General features: G+C 51.4%; 1 protein-coding gene across 2 annotated transcripts in view; it reads left to right on the forward strand.

Annotated features, from left to right (window-relative positions):
- Positions 1-20,832, forward strand: part of LOC140388177 (cilia- and flagella-associated protein 54-like) — a 948,449-nt gene that overhangs the window by 644,011 nt on the left and 283,606 nt on the right. For both annotated transcript variants that reach the window (XM_072471937.1, XM_072471938.1), the window contains 2 exons: positions 2,286-2,434; positions 17,524-17,693. In XM_072471937.1, coding sequence (XP_072328038.1) covers positions 2,286-2,434; positions 17,524-17,693 — 319 coding nt within the window. The remainder of the gene's footprint in view (positions 1-2,285; positions 2,435-17,523; positions 17,694-20,832) is intronic.

The following is a 20,832-nucleotide window of genomic DNA, read 5'->3' on the forward strand; positions in this document are numbered from 1 at the left end:
ATTTATGAAAAAGCTGTTGGCTGCCATTCTGGATTTCGATACGCACCAGTTAATACTGGGAGGGAACTTGAATACAGTGTTGGATCTGAAAGCGGACATGTCCAAGCTGTGTTTGTTGACCCCCTTTGGGGGGAGGTGGGGGGGGGGCATTTATGAAAGAGATGGGCAGGGTGGACCTGTGAAGGTTTTTGTACGCAGGACTGGGAATATTTTTTTTTCGCCAGTACACAATGTGTATCTGAGGATTGATTTATTTGTGATGGGGAAGATGCTGTTAGCTGGGGAAAGGAAGGCAGAATATTCTGCCATCATTATTTCTGACCATGCTCCACACTGGGTGGACATGGTCATGGAGAAGGGGTCAACTCAGAGGCTGGCGTGGAGGTTCAAGGCAGGACTTTTGGCAGACCCAAATTTTTGTATCAAAATGGGAAAGATGATTGAAGATTACGTAGGGTTCAATAGGAACGGGGAGGTCTTGCTGTCAGTGGTATGGGAAATGTTGAATGTGGTAGTGAAGGGCAAGGTTATCCCATTCAAGGCACAGGTGGTGAGCACCTCTGGTTAGCACTATGGCTTTACAGCGTCAGGGTCCCAGGTCCTCCCTCACCCCCTCCCCCACGACATGGGGAAGAGAGAGAAGTTGCAGGGTCGCAGGTTTAACAACTTGGGAAGTCCTCTCTTCCCCCTTTTCCCCCTTCATCCCACAAATTCACCCCCCCCACACTTTTGTCCCAAACGTTCTTTTTCTGGCCCGCTCACTCCAGCTTCTCCTCGACAACAAATGTCCACGCCTCATCTGCCGTTTCGAAGTAGTGGTGTTTCCCTCGATGTGTGACCCACAGTCTTGCCGGTTGCAGCATTCCGAATTTGACCTTCCTTTTATGCAACACCGCCTTGGCCCGAATAAAGCTTGCCCTCCTTCTCGCCACCTCCGCACTCCAATCTTGATGTACGCGGATCACCGCGTTCTCCCACCTACTGCTCCGAGTTTTCTTTGCCCATCTGAGGACCATCTCTCTGTCCTTATATCGGAGAAATCTCACCACTATTGCTCGAGGAATTTCTCCAGCCCTCGGTCTTCGCGCCATAACCCGATAGGCTCCCTCCACCTCCAGCGGACCCGTCGGTGCCTCCGATCCCATTAACGAGTGCAGCATCGTGCTCACATCTGCCCCGACGTCCGCCCCTTCTGCACCTTCGGGAAGACCAAGAATCCTTAGGTTCTTCCTCCTCGCATTGTTCTCCAGCACTTCCAGCCTTTCCACACATCTTTTGTGTTGTGCCTCGTGGATCTCTGTTTTCACCACCAGGCCCTGTATGTCGTCCTCATTCTCAGCAGCCTTTGCCTTCACGAGCCGAAGCTCCTGTCCCTGGGTCTTTTGCTCCTCCTTTAGCCCCTCAATCGCTTGTAATATCGGGGCCAACAACTCCTTCTTCAGTTCATCTACGCAACGCCGCAGGAACTCTTGTTGGTCAGGGCCCCATATTAAACTGCCTCCTTCCGACGCCATCTTGCTTTGTGCCTGCCTTCCTGGCCGCTGCTCTAGAGGATCCACCGCAATCCGGCTACTTTCCTCTCTTTTTTCCATCCGTGTCCAGGGGGGATTCCCTTCTGGATTACCGCACAGTGTTATTTGCCGTTAAAATTGCCGATGGGGCTCCTATTAACAGCCCAAAAGTCCGTTCCACCGGGAGCTGCCGAAACGTGCGACTCAGCTGGTCATCGCCGCACCCGGAAGTCATAAACAAATTTAGTAAGCAACGATAAAACTACAGTCCAGACAGATCATTTATACATGAAAAAAAAACAAAGCACAAACATAAATACACAATGTAAATACATAGACACAGGCATCGGTTGAAGCATACGGAGTGTAGTACTACTCAGTAGAGAAGATGTATGAAGAGATCAGTTCAGTGCATAAGAGGGTCGTTTCGGCGTCTGGTAACAGCGGGGAAGAAGCTATTTTTGAGTCTGTTAGTGCGTGTTCACAGAGTTTTGTATCTCTTGTCCGATGGAAGAAGTTGGAAGAGTGAATAAGCCGGGTAGGAGGGGTCTTTGCTTCTGCTGCCCACTTTCCCCAGGCAGTGGGAGGTGGAGACAGAGTCAATTATCATTATTATCTTTATCATTATTAATACTCTGCAATTTGGCTTGGTACAAATTCATTTGTTTTCACTGTTTGTTGTGCATCAGAATGGATAATGTTTTGATTATTGTTTAGAATGTTTATGATTTATTTCTCATACCATGTCTGGGTAAACTCCTTATTACATTGCAGATGATCGGACAATAGATTTGGATACAGATTATGTGCATTTAATGACTGAATTGCAAGACATGGATGGTTTTGAAAATACATGCCAATCACACAGAGGGAAACTGGACCTTTATTCCTTTAAAAACAGACTGAAGATGCCCCAGTTGAAGGTAATTATGCAAAATAAGCCAGTTTGGTTCTGCTGATTTGCACTTTTAGCCAGTTTTATATGTCGTAAGGTAGTTATATCTAGTTAGGTCGTAAACAGTGAAGGTAGTGGAATGTTAACAAATCCAACAAAATTACCATCTTCGTGGGATGACTAGTTCATTTCACTTTTAGCTCATGCAGCGATATTTTACAAAATGTTCTCTACTCAGCGAGTGGGTGAGGTGACAATGATGAAACTACGTTATTGCCTGTCTCTAGTGTTCTGAGACACTGGTGGTGAGAATTTGTAACCATTATTGTAGAGGTTGCCTACCTTGGCCCTGTGGTTCTTAATGTCATTGTCAAAAAAAGAATTTACCGATTATTGTAGTGAAAGTTTGCTTGCTAAGCCATTTCAGAGGGTATTAAATGTCAGGCGCAACTGCTGATAACAAAACTGCAGGGGTGAACTTCTTGCCCAACTCAGTTCCAATTATTTTTCCTTTGCAGAGTGATTGCAGGCTCCACAACAGCTTCCAAGCATCCTAGGGTGTAAAGATGGTGTGGTTGTCCTGGAAAGAGAAACTAAGTGATCAAAAGCAAATCCTACCCCGATGCTCTTTACAATGTTAAGTCATTTCCAGAGGGAACGTGATTGACGAGTACTCCCGGTTCCCATTCGCCATCCCCTATCCCGACATGACCGCAGCCACCGTCATAAAAGCCCCCCACAATATCTTCACGCTGTTTGGTTTCCCCGCCTACATACACAGCGATAGGGGGTCCGTCTTTATGAGTGACGAACTGCGTCAATTTCTGCTCAGCAAGGGCATTGCCTCGAGCAGGACAACCAGTTACAACCCCAGGGAAACGGACAGGTAGAGAGGGAGAACAGAATGGTCTGGAAGACCGTCCTACTGGCCCTTCGGTCCAGGAATCTTCCAGTCTCCCGCTGGCAGGAGGTCCTCCCGGATACTCTCCGCTTCATCCGATCACTACTGTGTACCCCGACCAACCAAACCCCTCACGAACATCTCCTTGTCTTCCCTTGGAAGTCCTCCTCCGGGACCTCACTCCCAACCTGGCTGGCAGCTCCTGGACCCATCCTACTCCGCAAACACGTGCGGGCGCACAAGTCGGATCTATTGGTCGAGAGGGTCCACCTCCTGCACGCTAACCCTCAATACGCCTACGTGGCATACCCCGACGGCCGACAGGATACGGTCTCCCTACGGGACCTGGCGCCTGCTGGATCCCCACCCACACCTCCACTACCGACCCCATCCTCCCTCCCATTGGCGCACCCCACAGCCGCCCCCTTCCCAAGTAGATCGGGCCTTCCACTGGTCCCATCTAGGGGTGATGAAGCTGCTGAAGAAGCCGAAGCCACGCTCCCGGAGCCACGGATGCCTGAGCCGGCGCCTTCATCACCGCCGGAGCTACGACGATCGCAGAGGACGACCAGGGCCCGTGATCAACTAATTGCTTCACTCTGACTGTAAATAATTACTGTAAATAGTTGCGACATGTAATGAGGCAAAACGCTGTGCTAATGTATACCGGGGACGACTATAACCTACACCTCTACCACTATATAACACAAGATCACCACCCCCACCGGACTCTTTTTTTTAACAGGGGGTGAATGTGATAGTCGGTATTAGGGGTATTACGGTACCCTGAATAATGCTGTAAGACCATTGGAGTGGGAGGTACCCGAGACTACTATTTTCATTGGTGAAGCCTGCCTGCTGGTTCCGCCCAGTAAGGCGGAGTATAAGAGCACGTGTCTCCCCAGCAGCTGCATTCTGTACCTGCGCTGCTGGGGAAACATCTAGTTTAAAGCCTTAAATTATCTCCAATGTCGTCTCAGGAGTTATTGATCGAGCATCAGCCATGTATCGTCTGATGAAATCTCCCAGCCGGCCATGGGCGATTCATGGGAGCAGCCATCTTGGATGACGTCTCAGGACCCTGACTCGGGTGGCCGTGTATCGGCCAACGAGATCTCTCAGCTTCTGCTACCCTTGCCTCAGTGACACTGGACCAGTCTCGGCCCCGAACGCTTTCAACCGCTACGACGTCGGTACTCATCGATGGGCACAAGACATCCTGCTTGATCGACTCTGGGAGCAGGGAGAGCTTCATCCTTCCCAATACGGTAAGGCACTGCTCTCTCGCTGTACACCCGATTAAACAAAAGATCTCCCTGGCCTCTGGGTCCCACTCTGTGGAGATCCGGGGGTACTGCATAGCCAACCTCACAGTCCAGGGCGTGGAGTTCAATAACTTCCGACTCTGCGCCCTCCCCCATCTCTGCGCTGCCACACTCCTTGGACTGGACTACCAGTGTAACCTGCAAAGTTTAACGTTCAAATTCGGCGGCCCCATACCCCCCCCCCTCACTGTCTGCGGCCTCGCGACCCTCAAGGTCGACCCACCTTCCCTGTTTGCAAACCTTACCCCCAATTGCAAACCCGTGCAGGACGACCAGTTACAACCCCCGGGGAAACAGGCAGGTAGAGAGGGACAGCGGGACGGTCTGGAAGGCCATCCTACTGGCCCTATGGTCCAAAGATCTCCCAGTGTCCCGATGGCAGGAGGTCCTCCCCAATGCACTTCACGCCATCCGATCACTATTGTGCACTACTACCAATGAAACACCTCATGAACGTCTCCTTGTCTTCCCTAGGAAGTTCACCCCCCCCCCCCCCAACCAACCCCAACCATTTTTTCACCGGCGCACACGACCGCCGCCCCCTTCCCAGGAGGATCCGTCCTCCCCCTGGCCCATCCGGATGCGATGAAGCTGAAGACGACACGCACCCAGAGCCACGGATGCCCGAGCCGACGCCAGCATCACCGCCGGGACTGCGACAATCGCAGAGGACGACTAGGGCCCCCGACCGGCTGATACTTTCATTGTAAAATGAACTTGTAAATAATTGTCTGTAAATATGTGTATTGCATGTAAAGGCACCGAAGGGTACCGCTATAACCTCTACCACTGTAAAAGCAAGGCCACCCCCCCCCCCCCCGCCGCCAGTGGGTGAATGTGGTTGGCTATATTAGGGGTATCGCGGTACCTTGGTGGGATGTACCTTATACTGTAGTATGAGTGTGGTGGAACCTGCCGGCTGGTTCTGCCCAGCAGGCGGAGCATAAGAGTCTGTGTTTCACCCACAGCAGTCATTCTGTACCGGAGCTGCTGGGGTAACTAGTTGTTCATTAAAGCCTTCAATTGGACTACAATCTCACATCAGTAGTGATTGATCGTGCATCAGTAGGGTACATGGGTTTAAGATGCAAGGAGAAAAGTTTGGAGGAGATGTGCAAGGCACATCTTTTTTACACAGAAAGTGGTGAGTGCCTGGAATGCGCTGCTGGGAAAAGTGGTGGATGCAGATACTGTAGAATTCGACGGGCGAGAAACACTCATAGGATGCACGGTAGGACATAAAGAAAGAGATTTATTTGCACACATTACTAAACTTCCATGCCCCGAAGGGTGACCCTCGAAAACTTGCACCCAGACCGGGGTTTTTATATTGTGGAGCCTTCCCTATTATGTGAGAAGCTCTGCCCCCAATTACCAGGGGAATTCATACTCTTTATGAGTTAATGAGAATCGGATGGTGCACTCTCACTTATTTCCCAGGGGGTCATAACAGATATGATGGTGACGTTTAAGAGGCATCTTGATGAATACAAGATGTATTCAAGAATGTATACAAGATTCTGCTCAAGAAAGCACAACACGCCAATACTTCCTCAGGAAACTAAGGAAATTCGGCACGTCCACATTAACTCTTACCAACCTTTACAGATGCACCACAGAAAGCATCCTATCTGGCTGCATCACAGCTTGGTATGGCAACTGCTCGGCCCTAGACCGCAAGAAACTTCAGAGAGTCGTGAACACCGCCCAGTCCATCACACAAACCTGCCTCCCATCCACTGACTCCATCTATACCTCCTGCTGCCTGGGGAAAGCGGGAAGCACAATCAAAGACCTCTCCCATCCGGCTTATTCACTCTTCAAACTTTTTCCTTCGGGCAGTAGATACAAAAGTCTGAGAACAGACACAATAACAGCTTCTTCCCCGCTGTTACCAGACTCTTAAACGACCCTCTTATGAACTGACCTGATTAACACTGCACCCCTGTATGGTTCACCCGATGCCGGTGTTATGTAGTTACATTGTGTACCTTGTGTTGCCCTATTATGTATTTTATTTTCATTTACTTAATGATCTGTTGAGCTGCTCGCAGAAAAATACTTTTCACTGTACCTCGGTACACGTGACAATAAACAAAATCCACATACCTAAATAGGATGGGAATGGAGGGATACAGATCCCGGAAGTGCAGAAGATTTTCATTTAGACAGGCATCATGATCGGTGCAGGCTTGGCAGGCAGAAGGGCCTGTTCCTGGGCTGTACTGTTGTTTGTTCTTTGGGCGAGGCAAGAATGTGGAGTTGAGATTAAAATAAGATGAGCCATGACCTTGTTGAATGGCGGAACATGCTTGAGGGGCTGACTGTGCACTTCTACTCCTACTCCTAATTTTTATGTTCATATGTTCACATTTTTCATGGTATCAATGAGACATATAGAATGGTGCAGGTGTGAAATTGAACAAAAAACATTTCTTTTTTAAAAAAACTTTTTATTCTCCATATTTTCATAATTTTCATCAAACAAACAACAAAAAAACAAACAAAAAACAGCCCCATCAATATATAGTCTGATACATCCATTTGTACATTCCAAAAATAAGTTAACAACAAAACAGGGGAAAGTGAACCGAACCCCCCACCCCCCCCCCCCCCCCCCCCCCCCCCTCCGCCCCACTGTTCAATGGCAACAAATTCCCGAAAGTGCATGATAAACAATCCCCATGAACTGTAGAACCCCTCCTTTGCGCCCTTAGCTAAAATTTTACCTTCTCCAAGGTGAATTCCAATCAGTTCGCACACCACGCCAAGGCACAGGGTGGAGAAGCTGACCTCCATCCCAGCAGGACCCGCCTCCGGGTAATCAGCAAAGCGAAGGCTAAGACATCTGCCCTGCACCCGCCTGCAGCTCGGGCCAGTCCGACACCCTGAAAATGGCCTCCAGAGGACCCGGTTCCACGTCCACATGTAGTACCCCCGAGATAATGCTAAAGACCTCCCTGCAATACTTCTTCAACTTTGGGCAGGACCAAAACATGTATACATGGTTTGCAGGTCCCTCCTGCACTGCCCACAGACACCTTCCACCCCTTCAAAGAACCGGCTCTTCCTCGCTTTCACGAGGTCCGCCCTATACAATGTATCGGCCCCAACCTCGCGCATGAGGTTGAGGCATTCACCCTTCGTAGCACCTAACTCCACAGACCTTCCATTACCTCCTCTAACTTTTCTTCCCACGTGACCTTAATCCCTTCCATTAACACCCTGTCCTTCTCCAGAATCTTCCCGTAAATTGTCGACATCACCCTCTTCTCCAATCCCTCTGCAGACAATACCTCCTCCAGCAACGAGGGGGCTATCGGGAAGCTCGGAATCTCCTTCCTTACAAAGTCTTGGAGCTGCGGGTAGCTAGACCTTGCGCCAGTCCATACCTTTCCCCCAACTCCTCCAATCTCACAAAGGCCCCCCCTCCCAGGAACAGGTCTTTTATTACCTTGAACCCCTCTCCTCCAATCTCTGAAATCTCCCATACCCTCCCCGGCTCAAACCTGTGAATCCCCCTGATCGGATGACCCACTGGGACTCTTCCACCCCCCACCCCTCCCCCTCCTCCCACACCTGCCCACGACCCAAGCCCTCACCTTCTCCACGTTCGCCGCCTAATAGTAGTGTAATAAATTTGGGAGGCCCTGCCCCCTGCCTGCTGCCCTCGTTGCAGGACCACATTCCTGACCCTGGCTACCTATGCTCCCCAAATAAACGAGGTGACCACTTTGTCCATTCCCTTAAGAAAATGACTTGGGTAAAAAGACAGGCAGGCACTGAAACAAAAACAAAAATCGGCCCGGCAACACATTCATTTTAATCGCCGACACCCGACCCGCCAACGACAAAGGGAGGTTGTCTCACCTTGACAAATCTGCTTTCACCCTCCCCACCAAGCTAGTGAAATTGTACCTACGGAGCTCCCTCCCAGCCCCCAAATACCTGAAGTGGAATACTGTGAAATGGCAGACCCCCCCACCCCACTCCTGGCTGGGACACCATGAAATACTCACTCAGGTTTATACCCTGAAAACGATCAAAACCTTTGGACAGTCTCATTATGTTCCCCACCGACTTACTCGGCTCTGAAATGTACAGCAATATATTGTCGTGTACAAAGATACCCTATTCCTTTTCACAGTCCCAAACTCCTTAAAGCGAGGGCCAATGGCACTATTGCTAATGTTAATAGCAGGGCGGACATGGGACACCCCTGCCTGGTACCCAGGTGCAGAGCAAAGTATCCCAATCTCATATTATTTGTGCGGACACTCGCCATCGGTTCACTATACTATAGCCGAACCCACTTTGTAAACCTCGGCCCAATCCCAAATCTCTCTAAGTCCGCCATCAAGTACCCCTACTTGACCCAATTGAACACCTTTTCTGCATCTAGCGCCACCACCACCTCCGCCTCCTTTCTCTCGGCCAGATTCATGATCACGTTTAATAACCTTCTGATATTCGACAATAGTTGCCTTCCTTTCACAAACCCTGTCTGGTCTTGCCCTATCACCTTCAGGAGGCACCACTGCAGCTTAGCTGGCAGCACTTCGCCAATATCTTTGCATCTACATTCAGTAACGATATGGGCCTTTTCGACCCATACTCCGTCGGATTCTTGTTCTTTAAAAACAGGGAGACCGAGGCCTGTCTCAAAATTTGTGGTAGTGCCCCCCTTCCTATCACCTCCTCAAACATCCCCACCTTGAGCGGCGCCAACTTGTCTTTGAACGTCTTAAAATAATCCACTGGAAACCCATCTGGCCCTGCCGCCTTCCCCGCTTGCATCCTCCCAATTGCCTCTTTTACCTCCTGTTCCCCCACCAGCCCCTCCAACCTGGCCCTTACCCCCCACCCCACCCCGCCACCCCACCCCACCCCAACGTCAGGTACTCCAACCCTTCAAGGATCTCTCTCGTCCCCCGTTCCTCTCCCAGTGACTCCAACCTATACAGTTTTTCATAAAATTCCTCAAACTCCTTATTGATCTGCTCTGGAGCCGTCACCAATTTCCCCGTCCTATTCCGCACCTGGACTACCTCCCTCAGTGCCGCCTCTCTCCGGAGCTGGCCCGCCTTCTCCCCATGTTCATAAACTGCTCCCCTCACCCACCTCAGTTGGCGCACCGCCTTTCCCGCAGACAACCAGTCAAACCTAGCCTGGAGCTTTTTCCTCCTGTCTGAAGGGTCGGATCTGCATCTCCTGCATAACTCCTGTCCACCTCTAACATCTCCTCTACCAACCTTTGATGCTCCTTCCTCTCTTTATCCAACTTGGCCTTAAACAATGTGACCTCCACCCTCACTACAACCGTCAGGGTCTCCCACACCACCGCGATACTCCCCCCGTACAGTTAAATCATACATACTCCTCAATCACATTCCCAGTCTTATCACAAAAGCTTTGGTCCTCCAACATCCATCCCCGCATCCATTCTCCACTCCGATCACTGGGCTACCCCTCTTTCCAGGACCACATCGACCCAATGCGGCACAGGGTCTGAAATCACTATTGTCACTAATCACTTAATTCCAACCAACAATGCCTTCCCGACCACAGAAAATTCTATCCTCGAATACAGCTTGTGAACTGGGGAAAGGAATAAGTACTCACGCTCCCTCGGGTGCAAAAACCGCCACGGGTCCACCCCTCCCATCTCCCTCATAAGCCCAGCCAGTGCCCCCCCCCCGAACCATGATTGGGCCAGTGAGAGTGGCTTTGATCTGTCTATCCTTGGCTCTGGAATCATATTGCAATCCCTTCCTCATATTAGCTCATGTGTGTCCAAGTCCAGGATGACCCCCATACCCTCCTCACACAAACCCTGCATCATCCCAGTTGGGGCCATATACATTCGCCAGTGTCACCAATCTTCCCTCCAACGCCCCGTTACAATCACATTTCTACCCCCATGGTCCGCCACCAACATCTCCATCTGCAACCTCACCCTCTTGCTCACCAACATCTTGGCAAAGTACTCAGTTGGCCTTGTGCCCCCACCTCTTCAGGCAGACCCACAATTCTTAAGTTGTGCCATCTAGACTTATTTTCCAGATCCTCCATCTTCGCACTCAGATCTTTGTTGTCATCCATCACCTTTCACAGCTCCTCACCCATTGAGGTGAGCTGATCACTATGTTGCGACAAGGCCTCCTCCACCACCTTCAGCTTCTCACCCTGCTCCCGCACCTCGGCCGATGTCTTTGACACCGCCACCTTCACCGGAGCTCCTCCACCAATGCCTTTATTGCTGCCATCATTTCCTTCCTCATCACCTCCATGTGTTTGACAAATTGCTTCTCAAACTCCTGGCCATCACTTCGATCATCTACTGTGACCCAGCAATCCAGCCTCTGCCATCTTTCCTGCTGCCGTTCGCTCGACGGTGAACCTTCGCTTGCCCGCTTCTTCCTGACGGCTTTCTTCTGGTTTTTAGATATCCTCCTCCTTCCTTATGTCTTCCAGCACCTGCTCGTTTAAAAATTGCCCCTGGGACTGGGTATTAAATTACGAAAAACCGAGCATCGAGCAGGAGCTACCCAATGTGTGACCTACATGCTGCCACTGGAGGTCCCCCAAAAATATTTCTGATTCTAATTGAGAAGTCACTCTGTTAAAAGTCACGCCAAGGAAGGCAATCTCCTAATCCTCTCTAATCCTTAAGGGCTGGTTTAGCTCAGTGGGCTAGACAGCTGGTTTGTGATGCAGAACAAGGTCAGCCGCACGGGTTCAATTCCAGTACCTGCTTACCCGAACAGGCGCCGGAATGTGGCGACCATGGGCTTTTCACAGTAACTTCATACTTGTGACCATAAAAGGTCATTATTATATAAAGGCCTGCAGCAGAACTCCCATTTATTAATCCTTCTCAATGCCAACAAAATTCATTGCCCATTCACATAACCATAACCATGTTCCCCATATTTTCGAAACCCGAACAGGACATGAGCATACAGCATGTTCACTGCCTTTCCTAAGTGCTGCAGTTTTTGTTTGTTTTGTGAGGGCCACGAAGAATCCAGCACGAGTTTTAAGGATACAAAGTAATAACATTTATTTACAATAACATATATATATAACAGCAGCAGCAACTTCCCTTGCTGCACACTCCTTCCTGCTGTTTCCAAACTGGCCAGCTTTATTTATACTAGGAGTTTACTAATGGTTTCTCCGCTCCCCTCATTGGGGAAGCTCATACTCCCACAGGATTGTGGGATTAGTCCCCAGCCAATGGTCAGCAGGTAGGTTATAACATCCCTCCCCCCCCCAAAGTCCAAGGAATCCGCCGAAGACCCTGGCGAAGGAGGGCGTCGGACTCGTTTTGCCGCAGGCCGGACACCATTTGCACACGGCGCTGGATCAGGCGACGTGTAACGAGACGGAGACCGGCGCTTCCGTGATGAACGGCATAGCGGTTGTACATCCACAGCCCGTGGACCCGAGGATACCCCCTCTGATGCGTCCTGTGTCTCCATCTCGGAGTCAGAGTCTGCAGCCTCCGTCATGTCAGCGTCCCTATCTCCATTCGGTTCTGTAACGACCTGCGCAGGCCTTGAGTGAGGCACCAGAGGAAGATTGTGAGGACTACCTTCCCTTGTCTCTTGTCTCTGCGGCTGTAGAAATGAGCTCCGGGGGCGGGGAATCTTTGGAGGGGATAGTCTTCTGGACCGAACGTGGTCTATATGTTTGCGCTGGAGACGACCCTGGGCTTGCACCTGGTAAGATATAGGGCCCATTTGGCGAAAGATCACGCCAGGGACCCACTGGGCACCACCAGCAAAGTTCCGAACGAACACTGGGTCACCGGGCGCAAACTGCCGACTCGCCGATGCCGAGAAAATCCCTGTCCCCGGTGTTCTTGTATGCGGCGTACTTTTGCGCCAATGTCCGGGAAAACCACACTAAGGCGGGTGTGAAGTCTCTGGCCCATTAGGAGTTCTGTGGGAGCTACCCCAGTCACCGCATGGGGGGTGGTCCTCTACGTAAACAAAGAGCGAGCCAGTCTCTTGTCCATTGATACGGAAGGCTGCTTCTTTAGGCCTCTTTTGAATGTCTGCACTGCGCGCTCTGCCAACCCATTTGAAGCCGGGTGGTATGGGGCAGTGCGGATATGGCGTATGCCATTCATCTTTATGAACCTCCTCACTCGTGAATGGAGTGCCGTTATCCGTGACCAGCACCTCGGGGAGGCCATGCGTACTAAACGACAAACGCATCTTTTCAATTGTTGCGCAGGACGTTGTCCCCTGCATCTTATGCACCTCTAGCCATTTAGACTGGGCGTTGATTAATAGAAGGAACATGGATCCTTGAAAAGGGCCTGCGAAATCTGCATGCAAGCGCGCCCAAGGCCGCCTTGGCCATTCCCAGTGATGTAGGGGCGCGGCCGGCGGAAGCTTCTGATGCTCCTGGCAAATGGAGCAGTTTTGGGCCACATTCTCAATGTCGGTGTCGAGGCCTGGCCACCAGACATGACTCCGGGCCAACATTTTCATTTTGGTCACACCTGGATGCCCATTGTGCAAGTCTGTTAGTATCAGCTCCTTGTCTTTTTCCGGGACAATCACACGCGTCCCCCACAAGAGGATGCCGTCTTCCACGCTGAATTTTGACAGCGTGGAGGAAAATGCCCGCAACTCGCCTGGGAGCTGTCTATGCTGCCCACCATACAGGACAATGTGTTGAACCTTTGACAGGACTGGCTCCGTCTGGGTCCACTCACGGATCTGTGATGCCGTGACAGGCAAGGTGTCCATAAAATTTAGGGTTGCAACCACCTCACCGGTCGTGGGGGTCGACATGGGGCCGGTCAATAAAGGCAATCGGCTCAGTGCGTCGCCATTTGCTATCTGTGTTCCTGTTTTGTGCTCCAGAGAATACTCGTATGCAGCAAGCAACAAAGCCCAGCGCTGGATCCGTGCGGAAGCAATGGGCGGTATTGGCTTATCCTCTCTGAAAAGTCCCAACAGAGGCTTATGATCAGTCACGATAGTGAAATGGCAGCCATACACGTACTGGTGGAAGCGTTTCACCGCAAAAACCACTGCCAGGCCCTCCTTCTCGATCTGCGCGTACTTTTTCTCCGCTGCAGTCAATGTGCGGGAGGCGAAAGCTATCGGTCGCTCGGCCCCGTTCCCCATCTTGTGAGACAGGATGGCCCCAATACCATATGGGGATGCATCACATGTGACGAGCAAAGGCTTTCCAGGATCATAGTGGGTTAGTAACCCAGACAACAACAATTGTTGCTTTACCCGCCGGAAAGCGGTTTCTTGCGGCTGACCCCAAACCCAGGTGTGATTTTTCTTTAGCAGAAGGTGCAACGGGGCCAGTGTAGTTGCCAGATTGGGGAGGAACTTCCCGTAATAGTTTACGAGACCGAGAAAAGAACGAAGATGCGAAGTGTCAGTCGGGGCGGGCGCCTGTTGAATCGCAAGCACCTTCTCTGCGACGGGGTGCAAACCTTCGCGGTCCACCTGATAACCTAGGTAGACTACTTCCTTTGCCTGAAATAAGCACTTTGTGCGACGTAAACGGACTCCAGCCTCCAAAAAGCGTCTAAGGACAGCCTCCAGATTTTCCAAATGTTCCTGCTCCGAAGTCCCTGTAATCAAAACGTCATCTAAGTAGACAGCGACACGTGGTAAACCTCTCAAAATACCCTCCATAACACGTTGAAAAATAGCGCAGGCAAAGGATACTCCAAAGGGCAACCGTGTATATTCACACAGGCCCCGGTGTTTATTAATGTTACATATGGTCGGGAAGCTAGGTCCAGCTCCAACTGTAGGTAGGCGTGACTCATATCTAATTTTGTGAACGAGAGTCCGCCTGCAAGCTTCGCGTAGAGATCCTCTATGCGAGGCATTGGATATCGGTCGAGTCAGGAAGCCGTATTCACTGTAAGTTTATAGTCGCCACACAAGCAAACTGTGGCATCTGGCTTCATTACAGGTACAATTGGCGCTGCCCAGTCAGCAAAACGGACGGGCCTGATAATACCCAAACTCTCCAAACGAGTGAGCTCCCCTTCTACCTTCTCGAGCAAGGCGTAAGGCACCGGAGGCGGCTGGAAATAGCGCGGCGTGGCTCCTGGTTCGACTTGGATACGGGCTACGGCCCCTTTTATTTTCCCCAAACCAGGCTGGAATACATCTGGGTATCGTCCTAGCACCTCAATCAACCCTTCAGAAACTGTTTGGAGGATGTGCTGCCATTGCAACCGCAAATGGCGCAACCAGTCCCGACCCAACAGGCTGGGCCCATGGCCGCGCACCACGATAAGTGGGAAGCGCCCCTCCTGGCGTCCATAAACAACAGGGGTCATTGTAGTTCCTGCAATGTCCAGTGGTTCCCCCGTGTAGGTAGCCAACCTGGCCTGTGAGTCGGTTAATGTAATGGTCTATATACCCTGCTTGATGCGGTCGAATGTCCTCTGGGCGATCACGGAGACCGCTGCGCCAGTGTCCAACTCCATCTCAAGCGGGTGACCATTGACCCGTACTGTCACCTTAATGGGGGCCACATGGGGAGCTGCCACACAATGCAGCTGCAGGCAGTCGTCCTCAGGAGTAGTCGCCGCGGGTTCATCCACGTGGAAGGTATGGCCCCTGGGCTGGTCCCAGTTTCGGTCGGAAAGACGGCGCCTCTGGCGGCCCAGGACCGGCGTCCGCGACGGGGTCGGTGCCTACAAGTCTGACACGGACATGGCTCCTCATCCATTGGTTCTGGAGAAGGCTCCCTTCGGGGAGGAATGTCCGACGGACACTGGCGTCGGTCCGGACGTCGCCTCGCCCAAGGTACCGCAGGAGTGCGAGGGGGGCATTTTCGGACGGAGGTATGCACCTCCATTCCCTGTAGCTCCTGCACTCCTCGTTCTGCGCTCTCGCGGGACTATACTATTTGAATGGCCTGTTGAAAAGTCAATGTTGGCTCAGCTAACAACTTTCTCTGGGTGGCCGCATTGTTCATACCGCAAACCAAGCGGTCGCGTAACATTTCTGACACGGTCTCACCATAGTCACAGTACTCCGCAATCCTGCGTAGCCTGGATAGAAAATCGGCAAGGGATTCTCCAGGGGTCCTCTCAGCGGTATTAAACCGGTAACGCTGGACTACCGTGGACGGGGTTGGGTTAAAATGTTGCCCCACTATATTCACAAGTTCATCAAATGTTTTGGTGTCTGGCGCTGCTGGGTACGTAAGGCTCCGAATCACCCCAAACGTATGCGGGCCGCAGGCGGTGAGCAATATGACCACCTGGCGCTTGTTTTCGGTGATATTGTTTGCCCGGAAATAGTAACGCATCCGTTGTGCGTACTGGTTCCAGCTTTCCAGCGCAGCATCAAAAACATCCAAACGTCCGTACAGAGGCATGGTATAATAGAAAACAACTTCCAACCTGTATCCAACAAAAATCCAGGGAGGTGGCTTCAGCAGTGTAGACAGCTATTCACTTTAACCCTCGTCGCCAGTTTTGTGAGGGTCACGAAGAATCCAGCACGAGTTTTAAGGATACAAAGTAATAACATTTATTTACAATAACATATATACATAACAGTAGCAGTAACTTCCCTTGCTGCACACTCCTTCCTGCTGGTTCCAAACTGGCCAGCTTTATTTATACATGGAGTTTTTTAATGGTTTCTCCGCCCCCCTCATTGGGGAAGCTCCAACTCCCACAGGATTGTGGGATTATCATTAGTCCCCAGCCAATGGTAAGCAGGCAGGTTATAGCAGTTTGTTTCAGTTTGGCAGTTTCAGTTTCTCCCAAAAAATTTCCTAGTTCATTTGTGGTGGACTTTCCAGAGAGTTTCCCGCCAGCTCTGCCGACGAGTTCCCCACCCGCTATTCAATGACACTGAGTCACTTTTTTGGGCCTTGGGGCATTTCTCACCGGTTTAAGCCACACTCAGAATGTTTTTAGCTCCGGGGTGTGAACTCTGAGATTGGGCCGCCATTTTGAAACGGTGCCTCAATCCCTAAATGAGCTTGTGGGTCCCCCAACCCATGGGGCAATGCCACCCCCATGAATGCCACCCCACACTCCCCAAATGAGGACAACCCGCTATGGGATCCCTGGGGGTATCCCCTCTTCAGGCCCCTCTCCCCAAGCCCCCTTACAGAACCCCCTTCCTTCTAGGACCCATCACCCCCCAACTACCCTGAGGACTCTACTTCCCTGCCCTGCACTCTTCAAACACCCCCTCCCTCTCATTTTATGGGCATGGCCCCCCTCGCACCCAGGCACCCTTGCACTGCCACTCTGGCACCCAGGCAGTGTTCCAGGATGGCAGTGCCAAGGTGCCAGTTGGGCAATGCCAAGTCTCTGCGTTCCAGGGGGAGGGCCAGGGTGCCACCCTGCACTTACCCTGACCACCGAGGTGGTCTGGGATACCCCCCGGATGCCGTTCCATCTGGTCCACGTTTGTGTGGATGAACACTGATCAGCGCCCGGCTGCAGCCACCCTGGGGAGACTGAAGAATAATGGGAGACTGCTGGATCCCGCGCAGGTAGGTCGGAAGTAGGTTTCCGACCTACTTCCGGGAGCGTCATTCGGTCACGGCCATTTGGGTAAGGGTTCCGACTCCAATGTTTCGTGGGACTCCGGAGAATTCCGGGAGGCACGGAAGCTGTCGGGAGGCTCGCTGGAGGGCTGTCCCAGCATTCTCGGGCCACATTGCGCTCAAGCGAGAGCCCAATGCGGGCACAGATTTGAGCCCTAGATCTTTCCAAATTATGTTAAGCAAGATGTTTGTCAGTACAAATACGACTGGCAGATCAATGACCTGTTTTCCTTCTTTCATACTTTTCATTGTTTTTATTTTGCAATTCCATTGGTATGGTTTCTGTCCTTAATGACTGATCATTTTATGTTGCAGGAGTTCATGTTGTCAGAAGCACAAAATAAGTTGAACATTTTCATGGACACGATCAAGCGTGAATATAATGGTATATTAGCTAATCTTGCACCTGCTGAACTGGAGATGACCATTGATGCTAAATGTCAGGCTGCAGCCATTGCTTTCCAAAGATTGCAGCTAGCATTCAGGTATATATATTTTTTTACAAACATTTTATTACGACATTTATGGTTTTCTAACAATAAAAGATACAAATACAAATGTAAACATAGTTCAGTGCTTAACACATCCCTCCATCTCCCACTGTTCCCGCCCAATCTAGACAAAAAAAATAGCCTGACTCCCACATACCCCCCACTTTCTCCCTAACCCCTCCCCCCCCCCCCCCCCCCCCAATTGAATTTGCTGGCAGTTTAGTTTTCTCCAAAGAAGTCGATAAACGGCTGCCACCTGACTTCCGGTGGCGGCCATGGAGGAGTAGGTCGCACATTCGATGGCTCCCGCCTGTAATGGACTTTCGGACCTTAGTCCCCTGACTTTTCTCGGATTTTATGAGATAAATCGGGGAACTGTGCAACAGTAAGGAGGATTCCCTCCCTGGTGTATGGAGAATTGGACCAGACGTGGCCGTGTGAAATGCCTCAGTCCTGGTAGTGAGATGCAAGCGGAGCTGGTCTCGCGGGACAGCATGGCGGAGGGCAAGGGCCGAGGAGAAATGGCACAGTGGTCGATGGAGAAGCTGGTGAAGTTTTTTGAGGATTGCTTCGCCAAGCTGAAAAAGGATACGCTGGACCTGATCAAGTCTTCGATTGATCAAGTAGTCTTGAATCAGGAGACCCAGGGGAAATCGATACGGGAGCTCGAACAAAAGTTACCCGACCAGGAGGACTATATAACCGTGCTGGAGAACAAGGTGGAGGTGTTGGACGACCGCCAGAAGAGGATGCAGGAGAAGTTGGAGGACCTGGAGAATAGGTCCAGGAGGCAGAACCTCAGAATTGTTGACCTCCCTGAAGGCAGTGAGGGATCGGATGCGAGGGCATGTGTCGGACATGCTGGAGAAGTTGATGGGGGCTGGGGCGTTCCCTCGGCCCATGTAGATGGATAGAGCACACAGAGCCCTTGCGAGGAAGCCCACGGCGAATGACCCGCTGCGGGCCATGTGGTACTTTTTCACCGTTTTACGGATAAGGAACACGTCTTGCAGTGGGCCAGGAAAGAACGGACAACAAGTGGGAGAACTGTGAGTTGTGTATTTATCAGGACCTGGGAGCGGAGTTGGCCAAGAGACGGGCTGGGTTCAATCGGGCAAAGGCGACCCCCTTCAAGAAGGGGGTGAAGTTCGGGATGCTGTACCCAGCGCGGCTGTGGGTTACGCACGAGGAACGGGACTTTTATTTTGAGACGGAGGACGATGTGTGGACATTCATTGAAGAAAAGAAGCTGGAGACGATTTAAAGGACATTTAAGCTGCAGAGAAGTTTTGTAGCGGTGGCTCGTAATACTGTATTGTTTTTTTAAAAGAATTATGTCGTTCTGGGTGAAATAATGGGCTGTGGTGATGGTTGGAGGGTGCTTTGTCTTGCAGGATTTGATGCGGGGGAGGGGGTCTTGATGATAGAGCTATTCTTCGGGAGACTGGGTTTTGTTTTAAGTGATCGTCTCTTCACTGGTTTATGATAATTTCTTCTTTTTTGTTTTGCTGCTGTTTACTTACTGGGGAATGTGATGCTGTTAAAAGGTTTATTCATGTGGGGGGGAGAGGTTTGAATAATAGTGAGACAGACTGTTCGGCGCCGGGGTGGGGGTTATCGGGGTCAACATGCTTCAGCTGAATCTCGGGAGCGCAGTGGGGGGGTGAGCAAGTGTTATGCTGGTACTTGACCTGGGGGATGAGGTTTCTGGTGCTGTTGAGAGGGGGGGTGGGTAGGGGGGGAGGCTGCTTTGCTGACAGGGGAGGAACTATTATCGGGGAATAAATGGGAGGTCGGGAACGGCTGCTGCTCATGTGGGTACTCAGGGAAGAGGGGGGCGCGGGCTCGGGGCTGGCCTAAAAAGGGTGATGGCTATACGGCAGGGAAGTGGGGGGGGGGGGGGGGGTTGGAAGCCCCCCCATCCAGGCTGATTATGTGGAACGTGAGAGGACTGATTGGGCCGGTCAAGAGGGCTCACCTGTTCGCGCATCTAAGGGAGCTGAAGACAGACGTGGCAATGCTACAAGAGACACATCTAAAGGTCATAGATCAGACGAGATTGAGGAAGGGATGGGTTAGCCAGGTGTTCCACTCAGGGCTGGACTCAAAGACCAGGGGGGTAGCAATTTTGATTAGTAAACGGTGGCATTTGAGGCTGGGAAAATAGTGTCAGATAAGGAGGGTAGGTACATAATGGTGAGTGGAAGGTTGGAGGGTGTACGAGTGGTAATCGTGAACATATATGCTCCGATCTGGGACGACGTGGAATTTATGAGGTGGGTGCTAGGTAAGATCCCGGACCAGAGTCACATAACCTGATCGGGGTGGGGGGGGGGGGGGGGGGGGGGGGGGGACTTGAACACACTCATTGATCCTGAATTGGACCGGTCAATATCCAGGTCAGGGAGGAGGCCGGCTGTGGCAAAGGAATTGAAGGGCTTCATGGTACAGATGGGGGGGTATAGACCTATGGAGGTTTACACGACCGGGGGGGGGGAAGGAGTTTTTGTTCTCACGTCCATAAGGTTTACCCTCGTATTGACTTTTTTGTTCTGAGCAGGGCGCTAATACCGAAGGTGGCGGGGACAGAATACTCGGCAATTGCAGTGTCGGACCATGCCCCGCATTGGGTGGATTTGCGGGTCAGTGAGGAGAGAGGCAACGTCCGTTATGGAGACTGGATGTGGGGTTGCTAGCGGATGAAGCGGTCTGTGGGCGGGTGAATAAGTCCATCCAGAACTACCTGGAAACAAATGACACGGGAGAGGTATCTGCAGCGACGGTTGGGAAGCTCTGAAGGCGGTTGTTAGAGGGGAACTAATTTTGATTCAGTCACAGGGAAAAGGGGAACGGGCGGAGAGGGAGAGATTAGTGGAGGAGATACTCCGGGTGGACAGGAATACGCGGAGGCCCCGGACGCGGGGCTCCTGAGGGAGCGGCGGAAGTTACAGGCGGTGTTTGAGTTGTTGACAACAGGGAAAGCTGTGGAACATATGAGGAAGGTAAAGGGGGCGGTTTATGAGTATGGGGCAAAGGCGAGTAGGATATTGGCGCAACAGCTTAGGAAGAGCGAGGCGGCCAGGGAGATTGGTAGAGTGAAGAATAGGGATGGTAACATGGTCTTGGACCCGGG

Source organism: Scyliorhinus torazame, chromosome 13, assembly GCF_047496885.1.
Source record: "Scyliorhinus torazame isolate Kashiwa2021f chromosome 13, sScyTor2.1, whole genome shotgun sequence".
In the NCBI taxonomy this organism is placed as follows: domain Eukaryota; kingdom Metazoa; phylum Chordata; class Chondrichthyes; order Carcharhiniformes; family Scyliorhinidae; genus Scyliorhinus; species Scyliorhinus torazame.